The sequence below is a fragment of the Vulpes vulpes genome, chromosome 5 (assembly GCF_048418805.1).
Source record: "Vulpes vulpes isolate BD-2025 chromosome 5, VulVul3, whole genome shotgun sequence".
Lineage (NCBI taxonomy): Eukaryota > Metazoa > Chordata > Mammalia > Carnivora > Canidae > Vulpes > Vulpes vulpes.
This window is the reverse complement of record NC_132784.1, coordinates 61806893-61831220: the sequence shown is the minus strand read 5'-3', so window position 1 is coordinate 61831220 and position 24328 is coordinate 61806893. Positions and strand designations below refer to the sequence as shown.

The 24328-nt window shown below is 47.6% G+C and overlaps 1 protein-coding gene and 1 long non-coding RNA gene across 3 annotated transcripts; one reads left to right on the top strand and one right to left on the bottom strand.

Annotated features, from left to right (window-relative positions):
* Positions 1 to 6375: 6375 nt before the first annotated feature.
* On the bottom strand, positions 6376 to 9289 carry LOC140599136 (uncharacterized). The gene is made up of 2 exons (XR_012001863.1): positions 9167 to 9289; positions 6376 to 6568 (listed from the first exon to the last, which is right to left on the bottom strand). It is a non-coding gene; the product is annotated as an uncharacterized lncRNA (long non-coding RNA).
* A 1054-nt stretch (positions 9290 to 10343) lies between these two features.
* FADS1 (fatty acid desaturase 1) lies at positions 10344 to 23737 on the top strand. 2 transcript variants are annotated; one of them, XM_025987460.2, is made up of 12 exons: positions 10344 to 10691; positions 12607 to 12717; positions 13304 to 13501; positions 14230 to 14331; positions 14436 to 14564; positions 18088 to 18148; positions 19017 to 19093; positions 20321 to 20418; positions 20602 to 20698; positions 20944 to 21023; positions 21131 to 21256; positions 21576 to 23737. In XM_025987460.2, the coding sequence occupies exons 1-12, from the start codon at positions 10500 to 10502 to the stop codon at positions 21625 to 21627; spliced, it is 1323 nt and encodes a 440-aa protein (XP_025843245.1). In that variant the 5' UTR covers positions 10344 to 10499; the 3' UTR covers positions 21628 to 23737. The 2 variants fall into 2 exon arrangements, with proteins under 2 accessions (XP_025843245.1, XP_072616349.1); XM_072760248.1 differs by lacking the exon at positions 10344 to 10691 and adding an exon at positions 10720 to 11486.
* The last annotated feature ends 591 nt before the right edge of the window (positions 23738 to 24328 follow it).

Genomic DNA, 24328 nt, shown 5'->3' with positions numbered 1-24328 from the left:
TGGTCTTCGTTATTCAAAAACATTTTCACTGGATATAGATTCCTAGGTTGACAATATTTTTGACATTATCCTCTGGGTAGCATTATTTCTGGTGAAAAGTCTGTGATAATTCTTATTGTTGTTTTCCTATGTAATGTATATTTTCTCCTCTAGGTACTTTCAGGATTTTATTTTTTACTTTTAGCAATTTGACTATGTTGTTGCCTGAGTGAGATTTTCTTCATACTTTTTCCTGCTTTGTGTTCGTTGAGCTTGTAGGATCTGTGAATTGTTATTTTTCTTCAAATTTGGAAACACTTTGGCCATTATTTCTTTAAATATTTTCTTCTACCTCCATCTTTTTCTTCTCTTATTCTAGGACTGCAATTATGTATGTTAGACCATTTGATACTGCCCAATGGTTATTGTTCTTTTTCCTTTTTTTCCCCCATCTATTTTTCCCCTCTGTGATTATCACTCTAGATAATTCCTATGTTCCTACCTTTGATTTCATTGATTTTTTCCTTCTGTAGTTTCCAATCTGATATTAATTCTACCCATTGAACCTATATTTCAGATGCTATATTTCTCAGTCCCCAAATTTCTTTTCTTTTTTTTTTTTTTTTTAATTTATGGATAGTCACACTGAGAGAGAGAGAGAGAGGCAGAGACATAGGCAAAGGGAGAAGCAGGCTCCATGCACCGGGAGCCCGATGTGGGATTCGATCCCGGGTCTCCAGGATCGCGCCCTGGGCCAAAGGCAGGCGCCAAACCGCTGCGCCACCCAGGGATCCCCAGTCCCCAAATTTCTATTTCTTTTTTTTTTTTTTTAATTGTTTCATTTCTTTAAGCTTTTCCATCTGTTTACCCAATATGGAAATCTTTTCCTTTAAGTCCTTAAGTATATTTATAGTAGCTATTTAAAAGTTCTTGTTGGGGGCAGCCCGGGGGGCTCAGCGGCTTAGCACGGCCTGCAGCCCAGGGCGTGATCCTGAAGAACCCGGATCAAATCCCATGTCGGGCTCCCAGCGTGGAGCCTACTTCTCCCTCTGCCCGTGTCTCTGCCTCTCTCTCTCTCTCTCTCTCTGCGTGTGACTATCATAAATAAATAAATAAAATTAAAAAAACATAAATAAATAAAAATTTAAAAAAAATTCTTGTCAGGGTGTCTGGGTGGCTCAGTCAGGTAAGCGTCTGCCTTCAGCTCAGGTCATGATCTCAGGTGGCAGATCATGGGATTGAGCCCTTCATTGGGCTCCTTGCTTGGTGGAGAGCCTGCTTCTCCCTCTCCCTCTGCCTGCTGCTCTCCTTACTTGTGCTCTTTCTCTGTCAAATAAATAAATAAAATATTTTAATAACAAAATAAAATAAAATAAAAGCTCTTGTCTTCTGTTTACAACATTTGTCATCTATGAGTCAATTTCTATTACCCCTTTTTTAAAAAAAAATCTGGTTATGGGTCACATTTCTCTGATTTTTTTCATGTCCAGAAATTTAACATTTTATGCTGGACATTGTAGATGCTAAATTTTTTGAGTGTCAGGATTTAGTTGGCTTCCTTTAAAAATTGTTGTGTATTGCTCTTTTTTTAGGTTTTTTTTAAAGTAGGCCCCATGCCCAATGTGGGCTTGAACTCATGACCCTGATCAGATCAAGAGTCACATACTCTACTGACAGTCAGCCAGGCAACCCGGTGTGTCTTTTCCCAATCAACAGTGAACTTACTGGTGGGTAAGCCTGATTCTCTTTAAGCTTATTTTAAAACTTTATTGGAAAGGTGTAGAATGACGTATAGTCTAGGGCTACACTGGCCCTACCCCTAATCTATAGCCTTTCTGGGTCCTCGGCTAAATGCAAGGAGCATTTAGGGAAGTCTCCTGATTCTGGCTAGTAGGAACTCTTGTCTCCCAGTACTGTGAGACCCAGTAGCAGTTCTCTGCCAGACTTGTGAAGTCTTATTAAGTCTGCAAATTAAATCTTTAGTATTTGCCTAAAAATGTCAGAATATCCATACGCAGATTTCTGGAAGTCCTTTTCTGTACACCCTTCTAATACCATGACCCACAGATCCCAGCTGCCTCAACTTTCACACATTAAAATAAACCTCTGCTGTGTTCTGCTTAGATTCTACCTCACTACAGCATCAGAAAGTTTCATCAGGCAGAAAGCCACAGAGACAGTGGGGTTCACTTTGTATATCTCCTTTCACTTGGGGATCACAATCTTGCATTGCCTATCGTATAATATTCAAAATCACTTCATATATTTTGTCCAATATAATGATTCTTTATGGTGGGAGGGCCATACAGTGTGGAATTTCAAATACCATATTTATGTAATTTGTTCCCTACTTTGATAGACATTTAGGTTGTTGGAAATGATAATTGTACCAGTAATGATTAAATGTGCAGCTCTGGATTAAATTCCTAGTCATGCCATTACCATCTGGGGGTTCTTGGGGGTCCTTGGAGGAATTTACCAGCTCATTTCCCCACATACAAATGGGAAGTGGTAACAACCACTTCATAGAGTTATATGAGATACTATATTTGAGATGCTTAGAACAATTCCTGGAACACAGTGAGTACTCAAAAATGTCAGTTATATATAATATTATATAGTTATATATATATGATTATAATATAGTTCTTACTCTGATAAAAAAAACTACAATGAATACTCTGTAACATTTATTTGCAAGTCTATCTCTGTTATTCCTGGGTCAATAGATATATGCTTTTATGATTTGATAGATATTGCCAAATGCTTTCTAAAAACACTGCACTAATTTACCATCTCACGATCTGTTTTTTTCAAACTCTTGCCAAGTCTAAGAAATATGCCAAACCTCTAAATTTTGCCAATCTGATACATGAAAAGTACACTCCCTTTTTAAATTATGGGACAGAGTTTGAGCATCCTTTCATGCTTTTTGGCTCTCTATACATTTTTTCTTATGACCTCCTGTTGGTGTCATTTTGGTTTATTTTTTCCTTATTGATTTTAGTCATTTATCCAGCTAATTGTATTGAGAACATATTAGGGATACCACAGTGAACAAGACAAAGCCTCTCCCTTATGAAGTTTATAATCCAGTCAGGGAAGACAGAAAATTGGCAAAGAAAGCAAAGAAAGAATAAAATAATTACAAATCCAGAGCATTTGGGTGTCTCAATTGGTTGAGTCCAACTCTTGATTTCAGCTCAGGTCTTGGCCTCAGGATCATGAGTTCAAGCCCAACACTGAAATAAATTTTTAAAATTTTAAAAAGATTTTATTTATTCATTTGACAGAGAGAGAAAGAGAGAATGAGCATGAGCAGAGGGGAGGGGCAGAGGGAGCAGGAGAGCTGACTCCCCGCTGAGCAAGGAGCCCAACGTGGGGCTTGATCCCAGGACCTTGAGTTCATGACCCGAACTGAAGGCAGATGTTTAACCAACTGAGCCACCCAGGCACCCCCAAAATTGTTTTAATTAAAAAAATTAAATTTAAAATAAAAAATAAATTTTAAAAATTACAAGTCCTGTGAAAAGAAAACAGATGATGTTAAAATCACAAGAAAGCAGCAGAAGGCAGAATGGGGGACCACCTCCTTTAGAAAGAGTGGTAGTCATGGAAGGAACATTTAGAAAAATGAAATTTAAAAAAAAAAAAGAAAAAAGAAAAATGAAATTTATGTTGGGAACAGATGGTTGAGACAATCGTGTGAGGAACAGGGGGTCACATTTCAGGCAGAAAATAGCCATATGCAAAAGCTCTAATTCAGAAATGAGCTCAGTGTGTTTCAGAAAGAGAAAGGCCACTGTGGCTGTAGAGTACTTGGTGAGGGAAGAAAGCCAGGAGACTGGAGAGGTAGGAGGGGGCCACAGGAGTAGGGATTTTATTTCAAGTACAATGGGAAACCAGTGGCAAGTTTTAAGCAGGAAACAGACATGATCTTAAATTCTTAAAAATCACTCAAGCTGTTTCGTGAATAGACAGGAGGGAGTCAAATGTGGATAAAGCAGGAAAGATAGTTAGGAGAGTATTGCAGGAATCCAAGCAAGTGACAATAGCTTGGATAAAGTGGAGACCCTGGAGACTGAAGAAAGGGAGGAAATTTATGATATTTCTGGGGGTACAGCTGGCAGGACTTGGGATGGATCAACCATGGGGGCTCACAAGGAGTAAAATGAGTCCCAGTTCTATAACTTTTTCACTAAGTGAACAGAGCATTTACAACAATGGGGAAGACAGGTTTGAGGGTGATGTGGGAGATGGAAAGTTTGGGCTTGGATATCTTACTTTGGATGTGATGGGTGTGACATCCCAGCGAAAGTGGCAAGAAGGCATTGTATATGTGAGTTAGGAGCTCCAAAGAGTGGTCTGGACTAGACATTGAACTTTAATGAGGAATGCTCTTCATGTTTTCAGCATAAAGCCTGAAGGTAATTAAATTTAATGATGTGAACATTTAGAGTTTTGCAAGCTAAAATGATTTAGCTGTTAACTAGATTTACTGTGCTCAGCAATACATACAAATATCAAATCATTATATTGTACTTGATGCTAATAAAAATGTTATATATCAATTATGCCTCAATAAAAAGAAGTGCAATCACAGTGGGTTAGACATTTCTACAAAATGATTTAGCAATGGAAGGATCTTGCACTTATATGGGGCCTTTCTTTCAAAATCACAAGTTGAGTCAGAACGGCTGATAAGAATGAAGTCTCACACTTGAGAAGAGCTGGGGAAGGACTGGCTCTAACAGTGTGGAAGGGTATGCCAGGTCTGGAGCCCTCCACCACAGGGAGGTCTCCTCCTCTGCCAGGGCTGAATCACTTGGCCACATTTTTATAAAAACTCCAACTCAGTTCTTTAGAAAAAAAGATAGTTCAGATGCCATAGTACTTGGTGAAGGGATCTCTCTTTTCTGGGTTTCCATAATTAGCCTTTCTGGATGAAAACTTCTGTTTTTGGTCCAGTAAATAAAATGAAGTGTTAAGCACATTGCAAGTGTTCAACGCAATTACTAACAGCTATTATTAACATTAGGAAAAAGGACCCTGGCCTGAAAGCCAGAGGTTCTGTGTTCATTTCTTTATTCCTTATACTAATATATAAAGAAAAAAAAAGAAATGTATTTGGCTCACCGAGCCTGGAAGGCTAACCAGATAGGTTAGAACTAAGAACTAAACAGCTCCGGAAACCAGGGCCTCTGGAAGCAGTAATTCGACACTTTCTAATGTCTCTGCTTTTTTTCCCCTTGTTAGCTGGATTCTCTCTTACTGCAGAAAGGTCTTCTCCGTGTGACAGAAAACTCGGCTATGCCTGCTGAGCAACCATAGGAGGAAGAATGCTCTCTACTCCCTGCTTCTATGAATTAATCCTCTGGAATGTCTCTCATGGGCTGGAAGTTGCATGTCCACCCCTTGGGCCAATTACTGCTGTCAGAGGAATGAGACAGTTGGCTAGGCCTAGGTCTACAAATCCAGCTGTGGATCTGGGCTGTGGGGGAACAGGGTCTGTTCCTTCTGGTGGGAGGTCACAAGTCAAAAGCAATCATAGAGCACGTTAGTATCCTATTCTGTCACTTTACTGTGGGTTGCTGGATCTCCCAGCTTCTCTGACTCATGGTTTTCTCATGATAAAATGATCTGCCTAATTTTTTTTTTAAATAATGAGGGTCAGAGGACACATTGTGTGTAAAAATGCCATACACCTCTTATCTTAGTGAACAGTGTAAGTCAGGCCAAACTACTTTAACCAAGCTCACTGGGATAGCAATTTATTAGCTTGTGGTAAAAGTCATAACTGTTTTTTAAAATATTTAGTACTTTCGACAACGAAAATGGTATAATAAAAATAAAGCTGTCAAATTTAGTTGCTTTATGTGACAGGCTAGGGACTTCATCTGAGAAACGGACTTATTATCAAAGGCATTGCCTTTAGGGGAATACCAGAGACAGGATGTCTTGAGTAAAACTTTCATCCAAAAAAAAAAAAAAATGTAGACTGGGCAGCCCGGGTGGCTCAGCGGTTTAGCGCCGCCTTCAGCCCAGGGCCTGATGCTGGAGACCCTGGATTGAGTCCTACATCAGGCTCCCTGCATGGAGCCTGCTTCTCCCTCTGCCTGTGTTTCTGCCTCTCTCTCTGTGTTTCTCATGAATAAATAATTAAAATATTTTTTTTTTTAAATGTAGACTGCTAGAGATGGAAGGCATTTGGCTTCTTCATTTTGGACAAGGAATCTTGAGACCAGAGAGGTTGACATGATATCCAACAACACATAGCAGTAGGTGGAGTAGAGGACAAGATCCAAGGCCTTTCAAATACCAATATTTATCCTTTCTATTCTACCATTGTCTCCCTTCCTGGCTACGTCCTATTGGAACTTGTCTAATTCAGAAATACATTTAGAACTGAATTTTATTGCAGTTTGATATTACAATTATCTGGACACATGGTGAGGGGACTGAGAGACTCTTGGGAGAGACCAGAGTGGTGGTGCTTCATTCCTGTACGTCCGGAGCTCACAGAATTGGTGGGGAGGCAGCTGGTGAGAGTGATTCCTTTCTTGTTCTGTGGATGGTAGCTACAGTGGAACTAAAGAACACATAGTAAGTTCTCGATAGACCTTGCTGACAATCTGACAATAAGAAGAGCCTTAAAATGTTCTTTATCATTTGATCTACTAATTGCGTATCTAGAACTTATCCTAAGAAAATATTCATAAATTAAAACCTTAAGTTTTTTTTTTAAGTTCATCACTGGAATAGTTATATAAGCAAAACTTCTTTTATTATTTTTTTTAAGATTTTATTTATTTGCTCAGGAGAGACACACAGAGAGAAGCAGAGACATAGGCAGAGGGAGAAGCAGGCTCCTCACAGGGAGCCTAGTGTGGGACTCGATCCCAGGACCCCGGGATCATGCCCTGAACCAAAGGCAGACACTCAACTGCTGAGCCACCCAGGTGTCCCAGAAGGGGGGATGCTCTGGGTCCTACTGGTTTAGACTTGCCTTCTCCTGTTTCACAACAGCAAGTCTGAAGGCCTTCAAGGAAGAAGGTGCCCCAGAGAAACCAGGACAACCACACTGAGGCTGCCACTTCCTCTCTGAACCAGGGTGGCCTTATGTCAGACACATTTATTGAACCTACCATTTAGGAACTAAAGTTATAATTGGGTCTCAGAGTGAATTCCAGCTCCAGATCTCATACCTTTCACATGTGGCTCTAGCTCTTTGGATCCCAGTCACCTTATCTATAAAACAGTCAGTTTAACATACCGTCTGTAAGGTGCTTATACTCTAGCCAGTCATAAGCTCCTACTAAGAAAATTCCATGAGTTCATCCACCATGAGCCCCATGCCCCCCAACTTCTGTGTTCTTAGAATGTGGTAAACCGAAAGAATACTGTTTCTAGCCATCTCTGTGCCTCTAGTAAAAGTCTGATTTTGAGGCTCTTTCTCTTTATTTATTTTGGGGTGGTTTTTTTTTTTACGTTTTTTTTTAAGATTTTATTATTTGACAGAGAGAGAGAGCATAAGCAGGGGGAGCAGCAGGTAGAGGGAGAAGCAGGCTCCCCGCAGAGCAGAGAGCCCAACTCAGGGCTCAATCCCAGGATCCTGAGGTAATGACCTCAGCTGAAGGCAGATGCCTAACCAACTAAGCCACCCAGGTGTGCCAAAACTCTTTCTTTTTAGTTCAACCACCATACACCATATTTTCTAAATAGTATAATACTTGACATAACTTAGAGAGGTATTACAAATGATACTTCTTAACCCAAGGATTGATTCTGTTAACATTATTAGAGTCTCCTGTAAGGTACTCACTGTGTTCCCACAGATTACCTAATTTCTCAGAAACCCAGGTACTATGAAAATGGCTCTGATCTTTAATGGTCTGATGCACTGTCACTTGAGAAAAGGCTGCAACAGGAGCCAAGCACAACCAACACTCTTCCTCCTACCCTTATGATTTGTAAAGGATCCAGTAAAGTGTCTGTGATGTTTATGATTCATTTCCTGGAAAAGGCAAGTTAATGGGATCAGCAGAACCCACAGGGCAAAGGATTTGTCCAGTTGGCCCCTGGGTTAGGCCTGGAAATGGATTTTTTACAATCTACATGATCATGTACATAGGACCACAGGCACATAAGCAGGCACTAGAGCATCTGCCTAGTGGCCAATATGCCTGCTAACCTGTATTTTCTTCAGGCTGAAAACATCAGTTATTTCAAAAAATTTATTGATTCCATACAGAACCCCAAACTGGGCTACTTTGAATATACCAAGCAGAACTAAACAGAATTTATAGTCCCTGCCCCCAATTAACATCTAGTTAAGGAGATAGGCAAAACACATAAAACTGGCATAAGAACACTTGCAAAGGAAAAAAACATAAATGCAAATCCATGTCACACAAACTTCTTAAATGTGAGAATTAGAAAAAGGAGTAATTTGCATCTATCCTTTTGACCAATAATCACTAATTTGTCTTTCTTCTCGGTGTTCTTTTTTTTTTTTTTTTTAAGATTTTATTTATTTATTCATGAGAGACACACGGAGAGAGGCAGAGACACAGGCAGAGGGAGAAGCAGGCTCCATGCAGGGAGCCCAATGTGGGACTTGGTCCCAGGTCTCCAGGATCACACGGTGGGCTGAAGGTGGCACTAAACCGCTTGAGCCACCCGGGCTGCCCACATCTTGGTCATTTTTAATCATTCTGTAATTCCTCATTGTGCTAATATATCTCAGTGAGCATGAGGGTTTTCTTATTGTCAGGATTTGTAGTTGTTTCCAGTCTTTACTATTAAACTAGCCATAAGAACCTTTGTAGTTTCCCATTTTCCAACAGTGAAATTACTTGATTGAAGAGTACAAATCGTTTTATACCTCTGGTTACAAACTGCCAAGTTGTTGGGCAAGGTTTATTTTTTAAAAAGGAAAATTGGCAGGGCACCTGAGTGGCTCAGTTGGTTAAGCCACCGACTCTTGGTTTTGGCTCAGGTCATGATCTCAGGGTCCAGGGATTGAGCCCTGAGGGGTAGCTTTCTGCTCAGTAGAGAGTCTGCTTCTCCCATTCCCTTTGTGTTCTCTCTTTCTCTCAAAAATAAATAAATAAATAAATAAATAAATAAATAAATAAATAAATAAAATGTTTTTTAAAAAACTATATATATATGAAAATTGGCATACAGAGGAGCAGCTATGGTTCCTGAACAAGATGCAGGGCCCGGTGAACCAGATGCCAGGACACTTGAGCTTCCTTACGGGCATTTGCAAAGTCCCATCTCCCGTTCCGAAACTCAATTCTCTTATCTGTAAAATGAGATATTTGAACAGATTAAGGTCCTTCTCTACCAGAAATCCAGCTGTACTTTGTACCCAGTCTGTACTGTATGACCCTCTCCTGACTCCTAGGGGCTCAGGCTCTAGCTCAGGGCTTGGGGCAAGGCTCTGCTTCCTTTGCCTTGGTTTACAGTCCCATCAAACAAAGCGCCCAAATACTAGTGTCCTCAGAGGAGAGACAGCAGAAACGCCTGTTCAAAGCACAGGCTGGTTTGAATCTCCTCCCTGCCACTTACTGGCTGTGTGACAGAACACCTCAGGTCCCCTCTGTCCCTAAGATTAATACTAGTTCCTGCTTCAGCGGGTTCTGAGAATTAAATGAATTAGTTTGTAAGACACTAAAAACCGTGCCTGGCACACAGTAGGTGCTTTATACCGTGCTTGCTGAATAAGTAAGAGAAAATTCAGCAATAAATTCTGGGTCTCTTCGCACCACAACAGCGTCCTGACTGGCACACCCGGCCTCGGGGCGCTTCCTCACCCCTTCCTAGGGCCCAGCTGACTCCGGGCCGCCTCTGCCTCAAGGCCCAGGCTCTCCACACGGAACCTCCCCGAGGCCAGGAGACGCTGAAGACCACTTCCTCTCATTCAAGGACCCCAGTTAATTCAGAAGAGACCGAACATTAAAACAAAAAGGTAACCGGGGTCACAAAGACTGTGGGGCATTTGTAGCGTTATTTCGGGCGAAGTCAAGAAGGAGCGCGCTCCACACTCCATGATGATCACGCAGTTCGCAAGGTGGCCGCCAAGCGTTCTCACGGGGTTGTCTCAGGCCGCACAGCCGCGGAGCGACGTGGCGAGGGGGCCGCGGCGGGTGGGCGCCCTGGGACGGGCGAGGGCGCCTGGGGCGAAGGGCCGGTGGCCTGGGGCGCCTGGCCCCGGGAGGGGCGCTCCGCCGCCGAGCCGTCCGCAGAAGCCCCGACCCCGGCCGCGAGCCCTCCCCCGAGCCCGCGAGGGGGCGCGCCCGCCCCGGCCCTTCCGCGCGGGCCCGGGCGGGAAGGCGGGGGCCCGCTCCCCGCGCCACGCGGCTCGGCCAATGAGAGCGCGCGTAGGAGGGCCCGGCGGTCCGCGCCGCGGGTGCTGAAAACCCGGCGCGCGCCGGCGGGTCGGCTCCCCGCGCCCTCGGAGCCGGCGCGCTCCCCCGTGGGCCCCGAGCGCGCGCCTGACCGCCTCGGCCCGGATGGCCTCCGAGACCCCTACCCGGGCGCCGGCCAAGCGCTACTTCACGTGGGACGAGGTGGCGAAGCGCTCCGGGCGCGAGAAGGAGCGGTGGCTCGTGATCGACCGGAAGGTGTACAACATCAGCGAGTTCACGCGCCGGCACCCCGGGGGCTCCCGCGTCATCAGCCACTACGCGGGGCAGGATGCTACGGTGAGCGCCGCCTGGCCGCGGCCCGGGAGGGGGCGGGACCGGGCGGCTGCGGCGGGAGGCTCGGGGCCGAGGCAGGGCGTGAGGCACCCGGCGAACTCCCAGCCAGCTCGGGGGAGACCCAGAGGCGCCGAGCACAGCCGCTGCCCGCCACTTAGCACGGGAAGCAAGGGCAGGACAATGGCCGCGAAGCTGCAATCAGGAGAAGGATGGAGGCCGGCGGCGTGCCCACCCACACAAAGGACTGCGCAGCGGTGCCTGCTCTGTCTGCGGCCCCGTCCTCGGTCGCCAAGCTAGGCAGGCCCGGGGCAGGACAGGCCGGGAGGAAAGCCAGGATGAGGGGCGCGCTGAGGCCGAGGGAGGAGGAGCCAGGGGCAGGAGAGGCGTCTCGACCTTCCTCGGTGGGTGGGAAGGGACGCCGGGAGCGTCTAGGCTGCTCGCGCAAACCTGAGAGCAGGAGCAGGAGACGGAAGCATCCCCGGGGGCCCGCTGTCGGGGAACCCCGGCACGGGGTGACGGAGGCGGCTCACCCACCGGAGAGTACTGACTAATGGAGCGGCGTGCAGCAGGTGGGGCGGCCTGCGTCATCTGACACTCATAGAACCCCCGAGCCGACCTCGAACCGTGCTGGGAGGTCACTCGGCCGAAGGCCGGCGGGGTCTGCAGCTGCTCGCCGCGGCACACAGCTGTTCGCACCCCCGGGCTGCGGTTCGCATCCTTTCTGGCCTCGCTCTGGGGGTCAGCGCGCCTTCCCGCCCCAGCCTTGCTCTTCCCTTTCTGGATCACCTGCTCCCGGAGGTAAGGCGACTGGCGCCTCCTGCCGTGGTTGGCGGCGGCCGTCACCCCGTGCGACCCGGTAGAGACTGCTTCGCCGCGTCCCCTCCCCCTACATCGTTCCCCAGTCCGCGCCCGGCGGCATCACTCCTTCCGCTGCCCCCACCCTCTGCCCTTGCCATCTGGGAGGGAGCCTGGGCCCCCTAGAATTCCCATTGTCGCAGCGGAGCATGGACGTGTTGGGCTGAGGCCCTGCCCTGCCCTTCCCTGCGAGGCGGCAAGGCCGGAGCTTGCAGGGGTCGCCCGGAGCGACCACTGGGAAGCCCAGGCCGCCGAGGAAGGCGCGGACGTAGGCTAGCGCATGCGCAGACGAGGCAGGCACCGACGCAGGGTCTTCCCGCGGTGTGATTTGGGGCGGGGGCTGGGGCCGGCCGTAACGGGATGGCGATTGGTCCAGATGTGTGGTGCCACCGGCCGCTGGCTCCGCCCGCCCCTAGCGCCGGCTCCCGCCTCTAGGGCCGGTTCCCCAGAAGGCCTGGGGCCGCCGGACCAACCCCACCTGGCAAAACCAAAGTTAGCCGCCCTGGAGCAAGGGCGTTCAGAGTCTTAGGGGAACTATGGAACCCGACCGGGAACAGCAGCAGAGAAAAGGGGGAGAAGTGCAAAAAGTTCCCAGTCCAGAGATCGGGAGTCTTCCTAATCACATTTTAAAAAGAACGCTGGCTCAGAGAGGGTCTGTTAAAAGTCCCACAGGGGAAAAAAACAGAAGTCTCCTAGCCCCACCCACTAGTTCTGGTTGTTTCTCACCTGTATGTTAAATTCTTGTGCAAAAACTGTCCCCAGACACGGCTGGAGACGGGCAGCCCAGAGACGTCTTTCTGTGGTCCCCCTACCCACACTTCCTATTCCTTGTCGTGGTGCCCTTTTCATTAGAACATATGCAGGATGTTCCTGAGCTGTGCACACCCGAGAACGGCCCAACCACCCCCAAAGGGCAGCTGACTGGAGGGAAGTTGTGTCTCTTTGAACTTAGACACGGCCTCCTTGCTGGGTCAGGAGCGAGGCCTCTGGTGTGAGCCCTCCTGGAGGCCAGGGGGCCCTGGGCTGGCTTCCTAACCGCTCTGTCTTCTCCCTGTCCTTGCAGGATCCCTTTGTGGCGTTCCACATCGACAAGGGCCTTGTGAGGAAGTATATGAACTCTCTCCTGATTGGAGAACTGTCTCCAGAGCAGCCCAGCTTTGAGCCCACTAAAAATGTGAGACTCTGTTGTTTGGAGATACTGTGGCTGTCTCCCCGCTAAAGGGCAGGGGGGAGAAGGGAGGCCCAGATGAGGTCACAGTTGATCACCGTCAGTAGTTCTTTGCAAAGTCTTGAGATCCCTGTTTCTCCCAGTCACTGGAACATAGGCTTTGAAACCTTCGGCTCTCACAAGGCTACCACTACCACCACCACCACCACCACCACCCTCATCAGGACCTATCTGTTAAGCACTTACTACGTGTCCATCATAACCTCATATAACCCTCACACATTTACAGATGAGCAAACAAGACTCAGGGAGGGTGAGCAATGTGACCAAGAATCACACTACTGGTAAATGGCAGGGCAGGCAGGGACTGGAATCAAATCTGTTTAACTCCAAAGACCACATATTCTTAGACATGATCCCGTAGCACCTGTCCTCTTTCCTCAGTGCTGTGGTTTATTTATCTAGGATTGTGGACTCTCCACTGGTGTCTGGGGGTGGGAGGTCCTGGAGCCCAAGAGAGCCCTCTGTTTCCAACAGGGTTGGGTTACAGTTGGGAAAAATAAAGAGCCCCTCCCTCTTTACTCTTCCACAGAAAGAGCTGATGGATGAATTCCGAGAGCTGCGGGCCACAGTGGAGCGGATGGGGCTCATGAAGGCCAACCATGTCTTCTTCCTGTTGTACCTACTTCACATCCTGCTGCTGGACGTTGCTGCCTGGCTCACTCTTTGGTTCTTTGGGACATCCTTTGTGCCCTTTCTCCTCTGTGCTGTGCTGCTCAGCACAGTTCAAGTGAGAGCTCTTGGCTAGTCAAGGCCATAACAGTATTCAGCATCCTTGAATCTTTGGGGAAAGCTCTTTGTATGCCTCAGAAGGCCAAGGAGCTCTGCCCTGTGACCAGGGCAGCATCGAGGGTGTGGGGGAAGAGTTTATCATCTGTGGCTTTTACCTGCTCGGTAGCCACATGTGCACCATCATTTTGCTCACCGCCTCTCCAGCTGCTCCTCCAAGGGTTCCCTTCTTTCCGTGGAATTTCTCCCCTGAAACTTCACATTCAGGTTTTGCCATAGCCTGAGTGTGCCAAGAACCAAGGTTCTGATTTCTCAGCAAAGCTTGGCTTTCTTCTCACACATTGCCCAATGTGCTCATAAGGCTTGGGCCTTATCGGGACCCATTTGCCAAGCCTGCTACTTGCCTCTGAGTTTGTCACTCTGTCCTTTTTTGTAGTCTGGATATTCACTCCATCGTAAGTCCTAAAACTCCAGAGAGTTCTATGGGGAGGCTTCTAGGGAAACTGAAGAACAGGGAAAGGATAGTGATTTGTCTCAACTCTCATGTGAGTTAGTGGCAGAGCCAGTTAGGATCTAGGCTTCCTGACTGCTTTCCTGTTGTGCTCAAGCGACTGTGGCAATTGCAGGGCTAGGCGGATGAAGGAAGGGGTGAGGCAGAGGAGCCACAGAGGTGAGTGAGAGGGAGCCTGGGCCTGTGAGCCACTCTTAGCGTTAACCTTTCTCACCCAGGCCCAGGCTGGCTGGCTGCAGCATGACTTTGGGCACCTGTCTGTCTTCAGCACCTCTACCTGGAACCACCTGCTACATCATTTCGTGATTGGCCACCTGAAGGTCAATGGGACGGGGAGGGACTCTTGAAACTCATCAATGAAGGGTTTACTTGGGGGGGATGGGGAACATTAGACTTTCATACTCATGTCCCTGCTTTTCTGTAGGGGGCCCCTGCCAGTTGGTGGAACCACTTGCACTTCCAGCACCATGCCAAGCCCAACTGTTTCCGCAAAGACCCAGACATCAACATGCACCCCTTCTTCTTTGCCTTGGGGAAGATCCTCTCTGTAGAGGTGAGCAGAAATGTTAGTGGAAAGGTCTTGGAGAATGGGAGCCAGCCAGAACAGAGGGCTCTGGGGGGAAATGATCACAATGCTATCCATGTGGATAAGACACTGGGACCAGGCTGGCTTGCTGGCAGTTGTGGGAGGCAGTAAATAAGCTGCCCAGGACAGAATCACCTATTCTCCCTAGTGAGTTCGAGGCAACAGTTATTGCATAAAGGTACTTCATGCTGCAAAGGAGCCGAAAGATGACCAGATTACCATGCAAATCTCTGTAAACCAAATGGATGGTCCTTCTTGGGAATGCTTTTTACATGTTCCTACCCCAGGCAGTCACCACCCCTCCCAACTTTGGAATACTGCTGTGCAGTCTCCCCCATCAAGGGCTGGACCAACTGTTTTACTCTTCTTTGATGCTCGGTACCTGGAACATTGATTTGCTGAGTAATTCTTCGCACCCATCTGACTTCCAGGGTGGTCAGTGTTGAGTTTGAGTTACCACATGAGGTTATGAGTAAAAATTATAATGCTGCTGCTAAAGGATGAATGCCTGAGGGTGGAGATCTGGAGAGCTTTCAGTGAACATAAGGCAATAGGAGGCTTTGAATGGGCGGAAGAGTTGCTTATAAAGTTACTTTAAAACCCCTTGTGCTGAGGCTCCAGGCTGTAGTCGCAGTCCTGCCAGATCCCCCTCCTCCCACTGTATGATACGTCAGCATGCCAAGAATTCAGCTGTTCAAGACCTTTCCATTCAAGGCATGAGTGACTGCAAGGCAGCCTGGCTCTCCCCCTCTGGCTAGGAGGATTCTGGAAAGGCTTTACTGCATTGGCTGTCCTGGTGCCAGGAGCCCCTAGTTTGAAGCTTATGCCCCACCCTAAATTTCCTACCTCCCAAGCAAGGACTTGGTTTGCTACACGTCCAACACTGTGTTATGGTCAACAGTATTTGGCAATCAATCAGCCCTGGCCCCACCTGGTTCAGGTGGTTGTTTCAAGCCTGGTGTGGGCAATTTGTTAGGCAGAGTATATTGGTAGCATTTCTACTATCACTATAGAGGGTTAAAAAAAAAAAAGGTGGGAGTTTAAGTGGGAGAGAACCTGCTCACACCACTACCTTATTGCTTCTTGATACTAGGGTTTTCAAAAACTCCTACCTGCAGACGTTAAAAATTGAAAGTGATCTAGGACTAGTAGACATATTTCTGCTGGAGGATGGGTTGCCTATTAGTAAATGTCTTGGCTACAGGCTGCTTGGCCTTTGCTTCAGCTTCTCTGGGTAGTAATTCCAGGGCATCCATCTTGGTACCTTTCGAGTCTCCTGGAAAACAAGAAAACCCAGGGGACACCTCACCCTAAATACAAACTTTCTCTGTCCTTGAGTTGAAACATCATAGGGCAGTTATTAGCATCCTAATAGCATCTGATTGCCATTCAAGGAGGCAGCAGTGACTAGCGATCCCTTCCATTAACAGTTCCAAAATAGGAGGCCAGTGTTCTTTCCTCTCACCCCCACCAAACAAGACAGGTGCTCCTTTTCTGGTCTTCCCCTCAAAGTTTCTGGAGATGGGGTGAACTTCACCCAACATCTAGTCTATCAGCAAGCTTTGTTAATACGGTCTCCAAAACATCCCAAGTCATTGACTTCACCATCTCCACTGCTTCCCATGCATCTCAGAGCCTGATTACTGCTCCAGCCTCTTCACTGGTCTCCCTGCAACTATACCTCCCCCTACAGTTCATTCTCTCCTCCTCCAGGCAGAGTGTGCCTTTCAAAGCACAAAGCCCTCCAGTGGCTTTCCATCATCATGGGAATAAAACCCTTGCTCCCAAGGTCTTACTGGGGCTCTCTAAGGTCCAGTGTGAATTGGCCATCCCTAGTTTTCCAGCCTTATCAACCATTCTCCCCCATTGTTTACTATTCCCGTCTGTACTGCCCCTTCTGTCCCTTAAACTTCCTGAGCTTTGTACCAGGTGTTCCCTCTGTATTAAATGCTCTTCCTCTGAATGTCTGCTTTATTGGCTCCTTATTCAGTTCTCAGATGTCAACACTCAGAGCGACCATATCTGACCAACCTAACCAAAATGCTGCCTCCCTCACTTTGTCTTATTTTCCTATTTTAAATCTATAATTACCTTTTCCTTTTTTTTTTTTTTTTTTTTTTAATTCATGAGAAACAGAGAAAGATAGCAGAGACATAGGCAGAGAGAAGCAGGCTCCCTGCGGGAGAACCTGATGAGAGACTTAATCCCAGGACCCTGGGAACACGCCCTGAGCCTCAGGCAGATGCTCGACTGCTGAGCCACCCAGGCATCCCTTACTTTGAATTCTGTTCACAAGTTTATCACCAGCTTCCTCTCCTCAGACTATAAGCTCTGTGAGGGTAGGAACTTTGTTTTGTTCACCTCTGTATCTTCAGCACGTAGAGCATTGCCTGGAATATCATAGGTGCTCAATAAATACTTGTTAAGATTACTCAGTTTATAGAAAAGAATGCTTCATTTAGCAGAAATACCTTACACAGAATAAACTCTCAATAAAGAAGAAGAAATGTTATTATGAAAAACAGTGGGTGGATGCACAAAAGAAAGATGAGCTATCATTCTACTTGAGTAGAGTGCCTCCTGTGCTCTGGGGTCGTCTGGTTATCAGAACTGACTGGGGCAAGAGGAACAGGACCCATCCAGTAAGACAGCAGAGCTTTGCTGCCATGATTTTGTGTGCCCGTGCTAGGTGTTTGGGCTGACTGACTTGGCAGCACCAGCCTCTCTCTTCAGCAGCTAGGCTTACAAAATAATCACTACCCACTGGGAAAAGCCTTATCAGAACCTTTGGACTGCCAAGTTGTTCTTGGTATCCTTTCCACAAATATTTGCCAAACTTGACTTAAAATTCAAGGAATTTTCTAAAGTTCATGTGGTAGACCAAAAGACAAGACCAAAAGAGGGTCTAGTTGGATGGATGTCAAGGGAATACTGACCTGTGTAGGGGTATAAATGGTTGTCTGTGGAGATTCTGAGGTCAAAAAAGTACCAGATGGGTGGGGTGCCTGAGTGGCTCAGTTGATTGAGCGTCCGTCTTGTTTTCAGCTTAGGTCCTAATCTGGGGATCCTGGGATGGAGCCCTACTTCAAGCTCCATGCTCAGGGGGAAGTCTGCTTGGGATTCTCTCCCCCCTCTGCCTGTCCCCTTCCCCCCACCCACTCGTTCTCTAAAATAAATCTTAAAAACTACCAGATGGGGGAAAAGGGATGTGGAGAGGCCTGGGAACCTTATGACAAATGTGTCTTTGGATGAACATGAGGAGTCCTGAGGACCTGTAGACCCTGTTGTGCTCATGCCTCAGGTGGGCCCTCATGCACTAGGTGCTGAGGTAAGGCCTGGGCTGTTGGAACATTCTAATAACAGCACCAAAAAGCTAGGCTGACAGCTGCTGGAGTAGGCCTAAGCTGAGCAGGGAATAGCCAAGATCACAGGGGGAGGGGAATGGGGTGATTAGTCTGTGGGCACTGATTTGTGTTGCTTTTCTTCACAGCTTGGGAAACAGAAGAAAAAGTACATGCCATACAATCACCAGCACAAATACTTCTTCCTGAGTGAGTGTCCTCATCCCACATAGGGAGACTCTCTTGGGATGGGGGTGCTGAAGGGATGTGAGGAAGAAATGACTTTCTGAAGGATTATGGTATTTAAGTAGAGGCTGGAGGAAGTACCCTGGCCCCAATTGGTTACTCCCTGCTCAGGAACAGACTACCATCTCAGTTGAGCGAGGTTAACCGGCTAATTCCCTGTCAGGGGTCATTTGTATCAAGGTAAAGTTCTACCCTGGCTTCCACAAGAGCATTGAGTCCAGCCATCCTGATTAAATTTTAGCCTTGTAAAATGGGATGGCATTAGGGCGGCACCATTTTTTCAACTCCTAATTTTAAGAGAAGCCCTCTGCCCCTTCCCATACCTGCCCTCCAGGGCTTCAGGTTGGGTGGTGCAAGCTCATTTACCTGATCTGAAGAAGTGAGCTTTCTGCCTGTAAAGCATCAGGAGTGTCCCCCACCCCCAACCCCACCCCAGCACACACACACTGTCCTGCTCCTGTCCCTTCACCTTAATGGCAGAACAGCCAGGAACACAGGGCAGGTGACTGCAAGGACGGGCAGGGGCAGGCCTGTGGCCAAGGAACATGGGGAGAATTCACAGTGCCCCAGCTGCTTCCTTTCACTGGAAGAGAATGCCACTCCCACCCTTACCCTCCTGGCATTCTCTTGGGAGGTTCTGCCTTCTTCAGACTTGCATTCATGCCTACCTTCAGCACCTGCCAGTTCCAAGGGATCGAGAAATGCCAAGGCAGCTGGAAGGGGCCACAGGAAGGGATGGCAGGGGGGCAACACCATTCCAGAGGCTGTCCCTTAGGCACTGACCCCCCCTTGTGCTGCTCACATCTCCCTCCTGCCTCCATTTCCTTCCCAGTTGGGCCCCCAGCCTTGCTGCCTCTCTACTTCCAGTGGTATATTTTCTATTTTGTTATCCAGCGGAAGAAGTGGGTGGTGAGTATCCACAGCCCCCGAGTTGTACATCCTTTGTCTTCAGAACTTTGAGGGGAATGGGGGTTCTCCAGAGGAAAGCCCACTGAGATCTACTCCAGGCCTAATTTAGAGCAAAGTTAATAGAACTTGAGTATAGACCTTCCTTGTCTCTAGATGGGATGATCTGGATTTACCAGACAGCCTGACCCCAATGCCATATTTCATTTTTTAAAACATTTTCAAAAATTCATACATTTTGAGAGAGTGCACACGAGAGGGAGATTCTCTTAGACTTGGCACTGAGCAGAGAAGACCAGACTTGATCCCACCACTTTGATCGTGACCTAAGCCAAAACCAAGAGTCGGACGCTCCACTGACTGAGCCACCCAGGCGCCCCCAATGGCCTATTTCATTCAGCCTGTATCTCCTGAGGCTTTTGTGCTTGGCATAAAGCCAAGAGCCAGGCTTGGGAAGAGATAGAAGAAGGTGGTTTTGGGATTCTAAAAGGGCCCTGCTTGCCTCTGGCTTGAAGAGAGGCATCAGAAAAGGTTTTGTGAAATTACTTTTCTAGCTGGCCTTGGAGGACAGGCAGGGGTGGGCTAGGGAGAGGACTCTGACCAGAGAAGCTGGGAAGTGAGGGGCAATTTTAGCCACTGGACATGTTGTGGACTCATGTCAGGGGAGAATTGTGGTACAGAAGAGTGCCTGGAGGTTTGATCAGGGGACTGGCACAGACAGCCGCTGTCCTGGAAGATTTGTTTGGCAGCGTAATGAAGGCATAAAGAACTTAGATGGGGGCAGCCTGGGTGGCTCAGCAGTTTAGCGCCGCCTTCAGCCCAAGGCGTGATCCTGGAGACCCGGGATCAAGTCCCACGTTGGGCTCCCTGCATGGAGCCTGCTTCTCCCTCTGCCTGTGTCTCTGCCTCTCTCTCTCTCTGTGTCTCTCATGAATAAATAAAATACTAAAAAAAAAAAAAAAAAAAAAAAAGAACTTAGGTGGGTTGGGAGGAGCTGGAGGCAGAGAGGCCCTGCAGGCTTTGCCACCTGTGAAGGGAACAGGGAAGGAGGACTGGAGGAACGTAAGTGGTGGCACTAGATATTGCAGATCGGGCAATGAAGAAAAGCTGACAGTGATGGAGGCTTCAGTCTGGGTCCCTGGCAGAATGGCCATACCATGCAAATAAGCGAAGTGAAAGGAAGAGGAGGAAGTGCTTTGTGCCAGCTTGCCTCTCTGCCTCTCAATGCAGGACTTGGCCTGGATGATCACCTTCTATGCTCGCATCTTCCTCACTTACGTGCCGTTGTTGGGACTGAAAGGCGTCCTGGGCCTTTTCTTCATGGTCAGGTAGTATTTGACAGGGCAGGAAGGATGGCGAAGAAAAGCAGGTGTTTGGGAGTCCCGAGTCTGGTCTGGGGGCTGTGCTGGGGATTTCGGCAGCAGGGGATGTTTCAGCTGTTAGCTTAGGAAGATGGCCAGGCTAGAGAGCTTTTATCTGTACTGTTTTTGTCTGTGTGCCATATCCACCAGGTTCCTGGAAAGCAACTGGTTTGTATGGGTAACACAGATGAACCATATCCCCATGCACATTGATTACGACCGGAATATGGACTGGGTCTCCACCCAGGTAAGGGACGGTCACCTGGAAGACCTAGGGATAATAAAAATGGTGGGTGGGCACAGGGGCAGACTAAGGGGCAAGGGCAGTAACATAAAAGCTCCCAAACAGCACCACCTTATTAGCCTGAGGCTTCTCCTGCTACCCTGTGGAGAAGGGAGTGACCAGGGACAGTCCCACACCCCTCCTCTTAGCCAGCTTGGCCTTTCCATCTGGCACCCAGATGCGTCCCCTCCCCGGCCTTCTTCCTCCAGCTCCAGGCAACATGCAACGTCCACAGGTCTGCCTTCAACGACTGGTTCAGTGGACATCTCAACTTCCAGATTGAGCACCAGTGAGTAGGGGGACCTAAGAAGCAGGGTCCTTGGGAGGGTCCCTGTGGGGCAAGCAGGGATGTGGAAACCGGAGTAGGAGCCACTGACTGTCCCATTCTCCTTGAAGTCTTTTCCCCACAATGCCTCGACACAATTACCATAAAGTGGCTCCCCTGGTGCAGTCCCTGTGTGCCAAGCATGGCATAGAGTACCAGTCCAAGCCCCTGCTCTCAGCCTTCGCCGACATTGTCTAGTGAGTACCTGAGCCTGGGAAGATGGTTGGGGGGGTCAGGGGGGGCAAGCCATGGGGTTGGTGATGTGTGGGGTGGGAGCAAAAGGCAGGTTTCCCAATCCTCTGGAATGGAGGCCACCAAGACAGGCAGGTGCTGTATTGGTCCTGCGGTTGTAGCCCAACCTACTTCTCAGAAGCAAAGGGGAGAAAGAGGGCCATATGCCATGGAGATCGGTCTCCATTCCTCTCTGAGAGTCTCACTACTCCATGTCTGTAGGGCGGTTTGGCTTTTGGGCTTGGCTATGCTCTCTCACTTCCTGCTCCTATCTTGCCCCCACAGCTCACTGAAGGAGTCTGGGCAGCTCTGGCTAGATGCCTATCTTCACCAGTAACAACAGCCCCTACCCCCATCTGTAAGAGATGCCTATCTTCACCTATAACACCAGCCTGTCTGGAAGACGCGTTTCTGGCACCAAAACAGAGGGGAGTTTGAGGGACAATGCCACTGCAATTCTAATATTCAGAGGTGGGGGTGGGTTTGAGGAGGTAAAAGCTCAACTCAAACCCTTCCCCTTTATCTTCTAGGCACAGATCTAAGACCCAAGGGGCTAGGGGGACACACAGCCCCCTAGAGGGGGAGGGATGGAACTACTGGGGCAGAGATGTGCGAGTTTAGTTTCCTTTTTCTAGTTTGGCAGATGCAGATGGTTGGTGAGGAAAGGGAGGGGATCTACCTAGCCCAAAAATCAGTGAGAGATTTAGCATTAAAATTCCAGCCAGGAAAGGGGTGAGCCCATCTCACTGGTCTGCTTCTCAGTGCCTTCTACATCCTCCACTATCTGAGGAGATAGAGTGGCTGAACCTTCTGAGTAAGATTTCTATTCTATTTGAAGCCTGGCATAGTACACTGCCTGGGAGGCTCAGCTCACTCTAGGGCTAGGTGGGACCTAGGTCTGCCTCTAGCTCCTGGAGAAGCAATTTTCCCACTTCTGGTAGCAGTTAAGAGTAAAGCCAGGATGCAGTGCTAGAGACCTCTGACTTTGAAGGATCTTGGCACTACCGATTTTGAACTTATGTTCCATCCAGGGCACCGAGAGAGCATTTAGGTCCTAGGTCTTGCAAAAATAGCAAGAAGAGTGGCTGGCTTTGGGTCACCTCTTGTAAGCACCACCCAAGGAATAAGACATTCATAGGATGAGGAGTCCACTTCTTGATCCATAAGTGAACAGATGGGGTAACTTCATCTCTTCCCTGGAAAAAAAGGGGGTTCCCAGTGGTTTCCCTTTGTCATCTTCCCTGTAATTCCAAGTTTAACAAAGTAGTTAGTTGGCACAAGTGACCATGTTGGGAGACCCTGAATTACCAGTCATGAGGAAAACAAATTTAATTCCTAAAGAGTATAGGGGTTGTTAAGAGATTTTCTACAACCTAAATTATTTTAGGTATTACTTCTGAGTAGGAACAGTGAATTATAATCACTTCACAGTTCTAAACCAGAGATAGGAAGATAAAAACAGAAGTTTGTGAACTATCAACTCTGTTCAAGCATCTTCTCGGCTGGACACCAGGTAGGAATTTAGAATAATCTCTTTAAAAAGCGTATCAGTCTAATACTGAAATACAGTTTTTAAAAAAATTTCCAGGTTTTTAAGCCCTCCCATGCAGGTGAGGGAGCTATTTCCCTGTTCATCAGCATCTACTGTAAGAATATTGAGCATTTTGGATACAGAGAGGAGAAAACTCAAACCTAGAAGGCAAAAAAGAGAGCCGTAGAAGAGTCCATATTTAGTTTTAGGAGAGAATAAAGGTCATCTGAAAATAAGTTGTGATGTGGTCAGAGGTACCACCCGTGGAAAGGCTGTTGGGATTACTTACAGATTTGTCAGAACAAACATTAAAGGGATAACAACAGGGGCAGGACCGGTTACGAAAGAGTTCAGATCTCCATTTGGGCAGAACATGGTTTGAAACAAATTAGGAGTGGAATTGGAAAGGTCTATTTTCATTGGCTTCCTCACCCCAGAACAGGTGCTGACCTGCCCCAACCCCTACCCCCTGTTACCTAAGGTTTAGGGGTCACCAGCCTGTAAAGCCAGTAAGGCTCACTGAGCCAAGTCCAGGCCCTCAAAGTACTTTAACCACTGTGGCCTTCTCTCCTTCACCTAGACCAAAGTGGTCTCACATGGCCACAGAGGGATGCACCGATGATGTAAAAGGCTGAGACTGTTTTAACAGTCAGGGCAGTGATCTCAAATCCAAGCCGTTATGTGAGAAAACAGGCTTATGGAGGACAGGTCACAGACTGTGGCAAAGCTTACATTTGAACTCAGTGTTTTAGAATTCCAACCTACATGTTTATCTTTGTTACTTTCATCTTCGCACCCCTTTACCAAAAGCATTTTCTTTAATTATGCCCTACATCTGTATCCTTTCTGGGTGTGCCAGTTTTGTTACCACATCCAGATGAGGTAAAGCTGAAAAATAAAGTTAATTTTGACCAAATGAAGGCTATTCACTTGTAATCCATGATGTTCTTGTGTACATGTCAACGACCACCCCCACCCCCCACACTGTAAGTTACTACCTACCTCTATGGCTGGAACTTTCTGATCAGGAGTTCCCAGACTCTCCCCTTTGCACAGGCCTTTGGGCAGAGGAATAACAGGATTGTCCAAAAGAACATCAAGGCACAGGGAGACTATGGCAAGGAAAAGGAAAGCCAGCCCCTTCTTGTGACCCCTAGAAAGCCAGATGCTATCTCCTACTACCATGAGGCAATACCCTCACCCTTTTGACCTTGTTTCTAGCCTCAGTACAAGTAGTCCCCTAAAAGTCTCCTTTTTGCTTGAACCTTTGCAGGTTCAGTGCTTCAGAGATGGACTGCAAAGCAATGCCTTTTAAACCTTGATCCAACTAGAACAGCTCCCTTTGAGCAAGAACATTAAAATGAGCTAGGAAAAAATTTGCAGAAGTGGTTTTCCCTGCAGTGTGCAGTGGTAATAAACTTCTAGGAAAGACCAGACAACTTAGCATGAAAAGACAAAAGGAAAACCACTCTGCATGTCTGACTCCCACAGGGTATAAGCCCTTAAC

What these genes read in the sequence shown, in the direction of transcription:
- FADS1 (XM_025987460.2), top strand. Translation starts at nt 10,500, where the DNA reads ATGGCCTCCGAGACCCCTACCCGGGCGCCGGCCAAGCGCTACTTCACG. An exon ending in TGGACTGGGTCTCCACCCAG is followed by an intron (nt 20,699 to 20,943) that starts GTAAGGGACGGT and finishes TTCTTCCTCCAG; the next exon opens with CTCCAGGCAACATGCAACGT. An exon ending in GCCTTCGCCGACATTGTCTA is followed by an intron (nt 21,257 to 21,575) that starts GTGAGTACCTGA and finishes TTGCCCCCACAG; the next exon opens with CTCACTGAAGGAGTCTGGGC.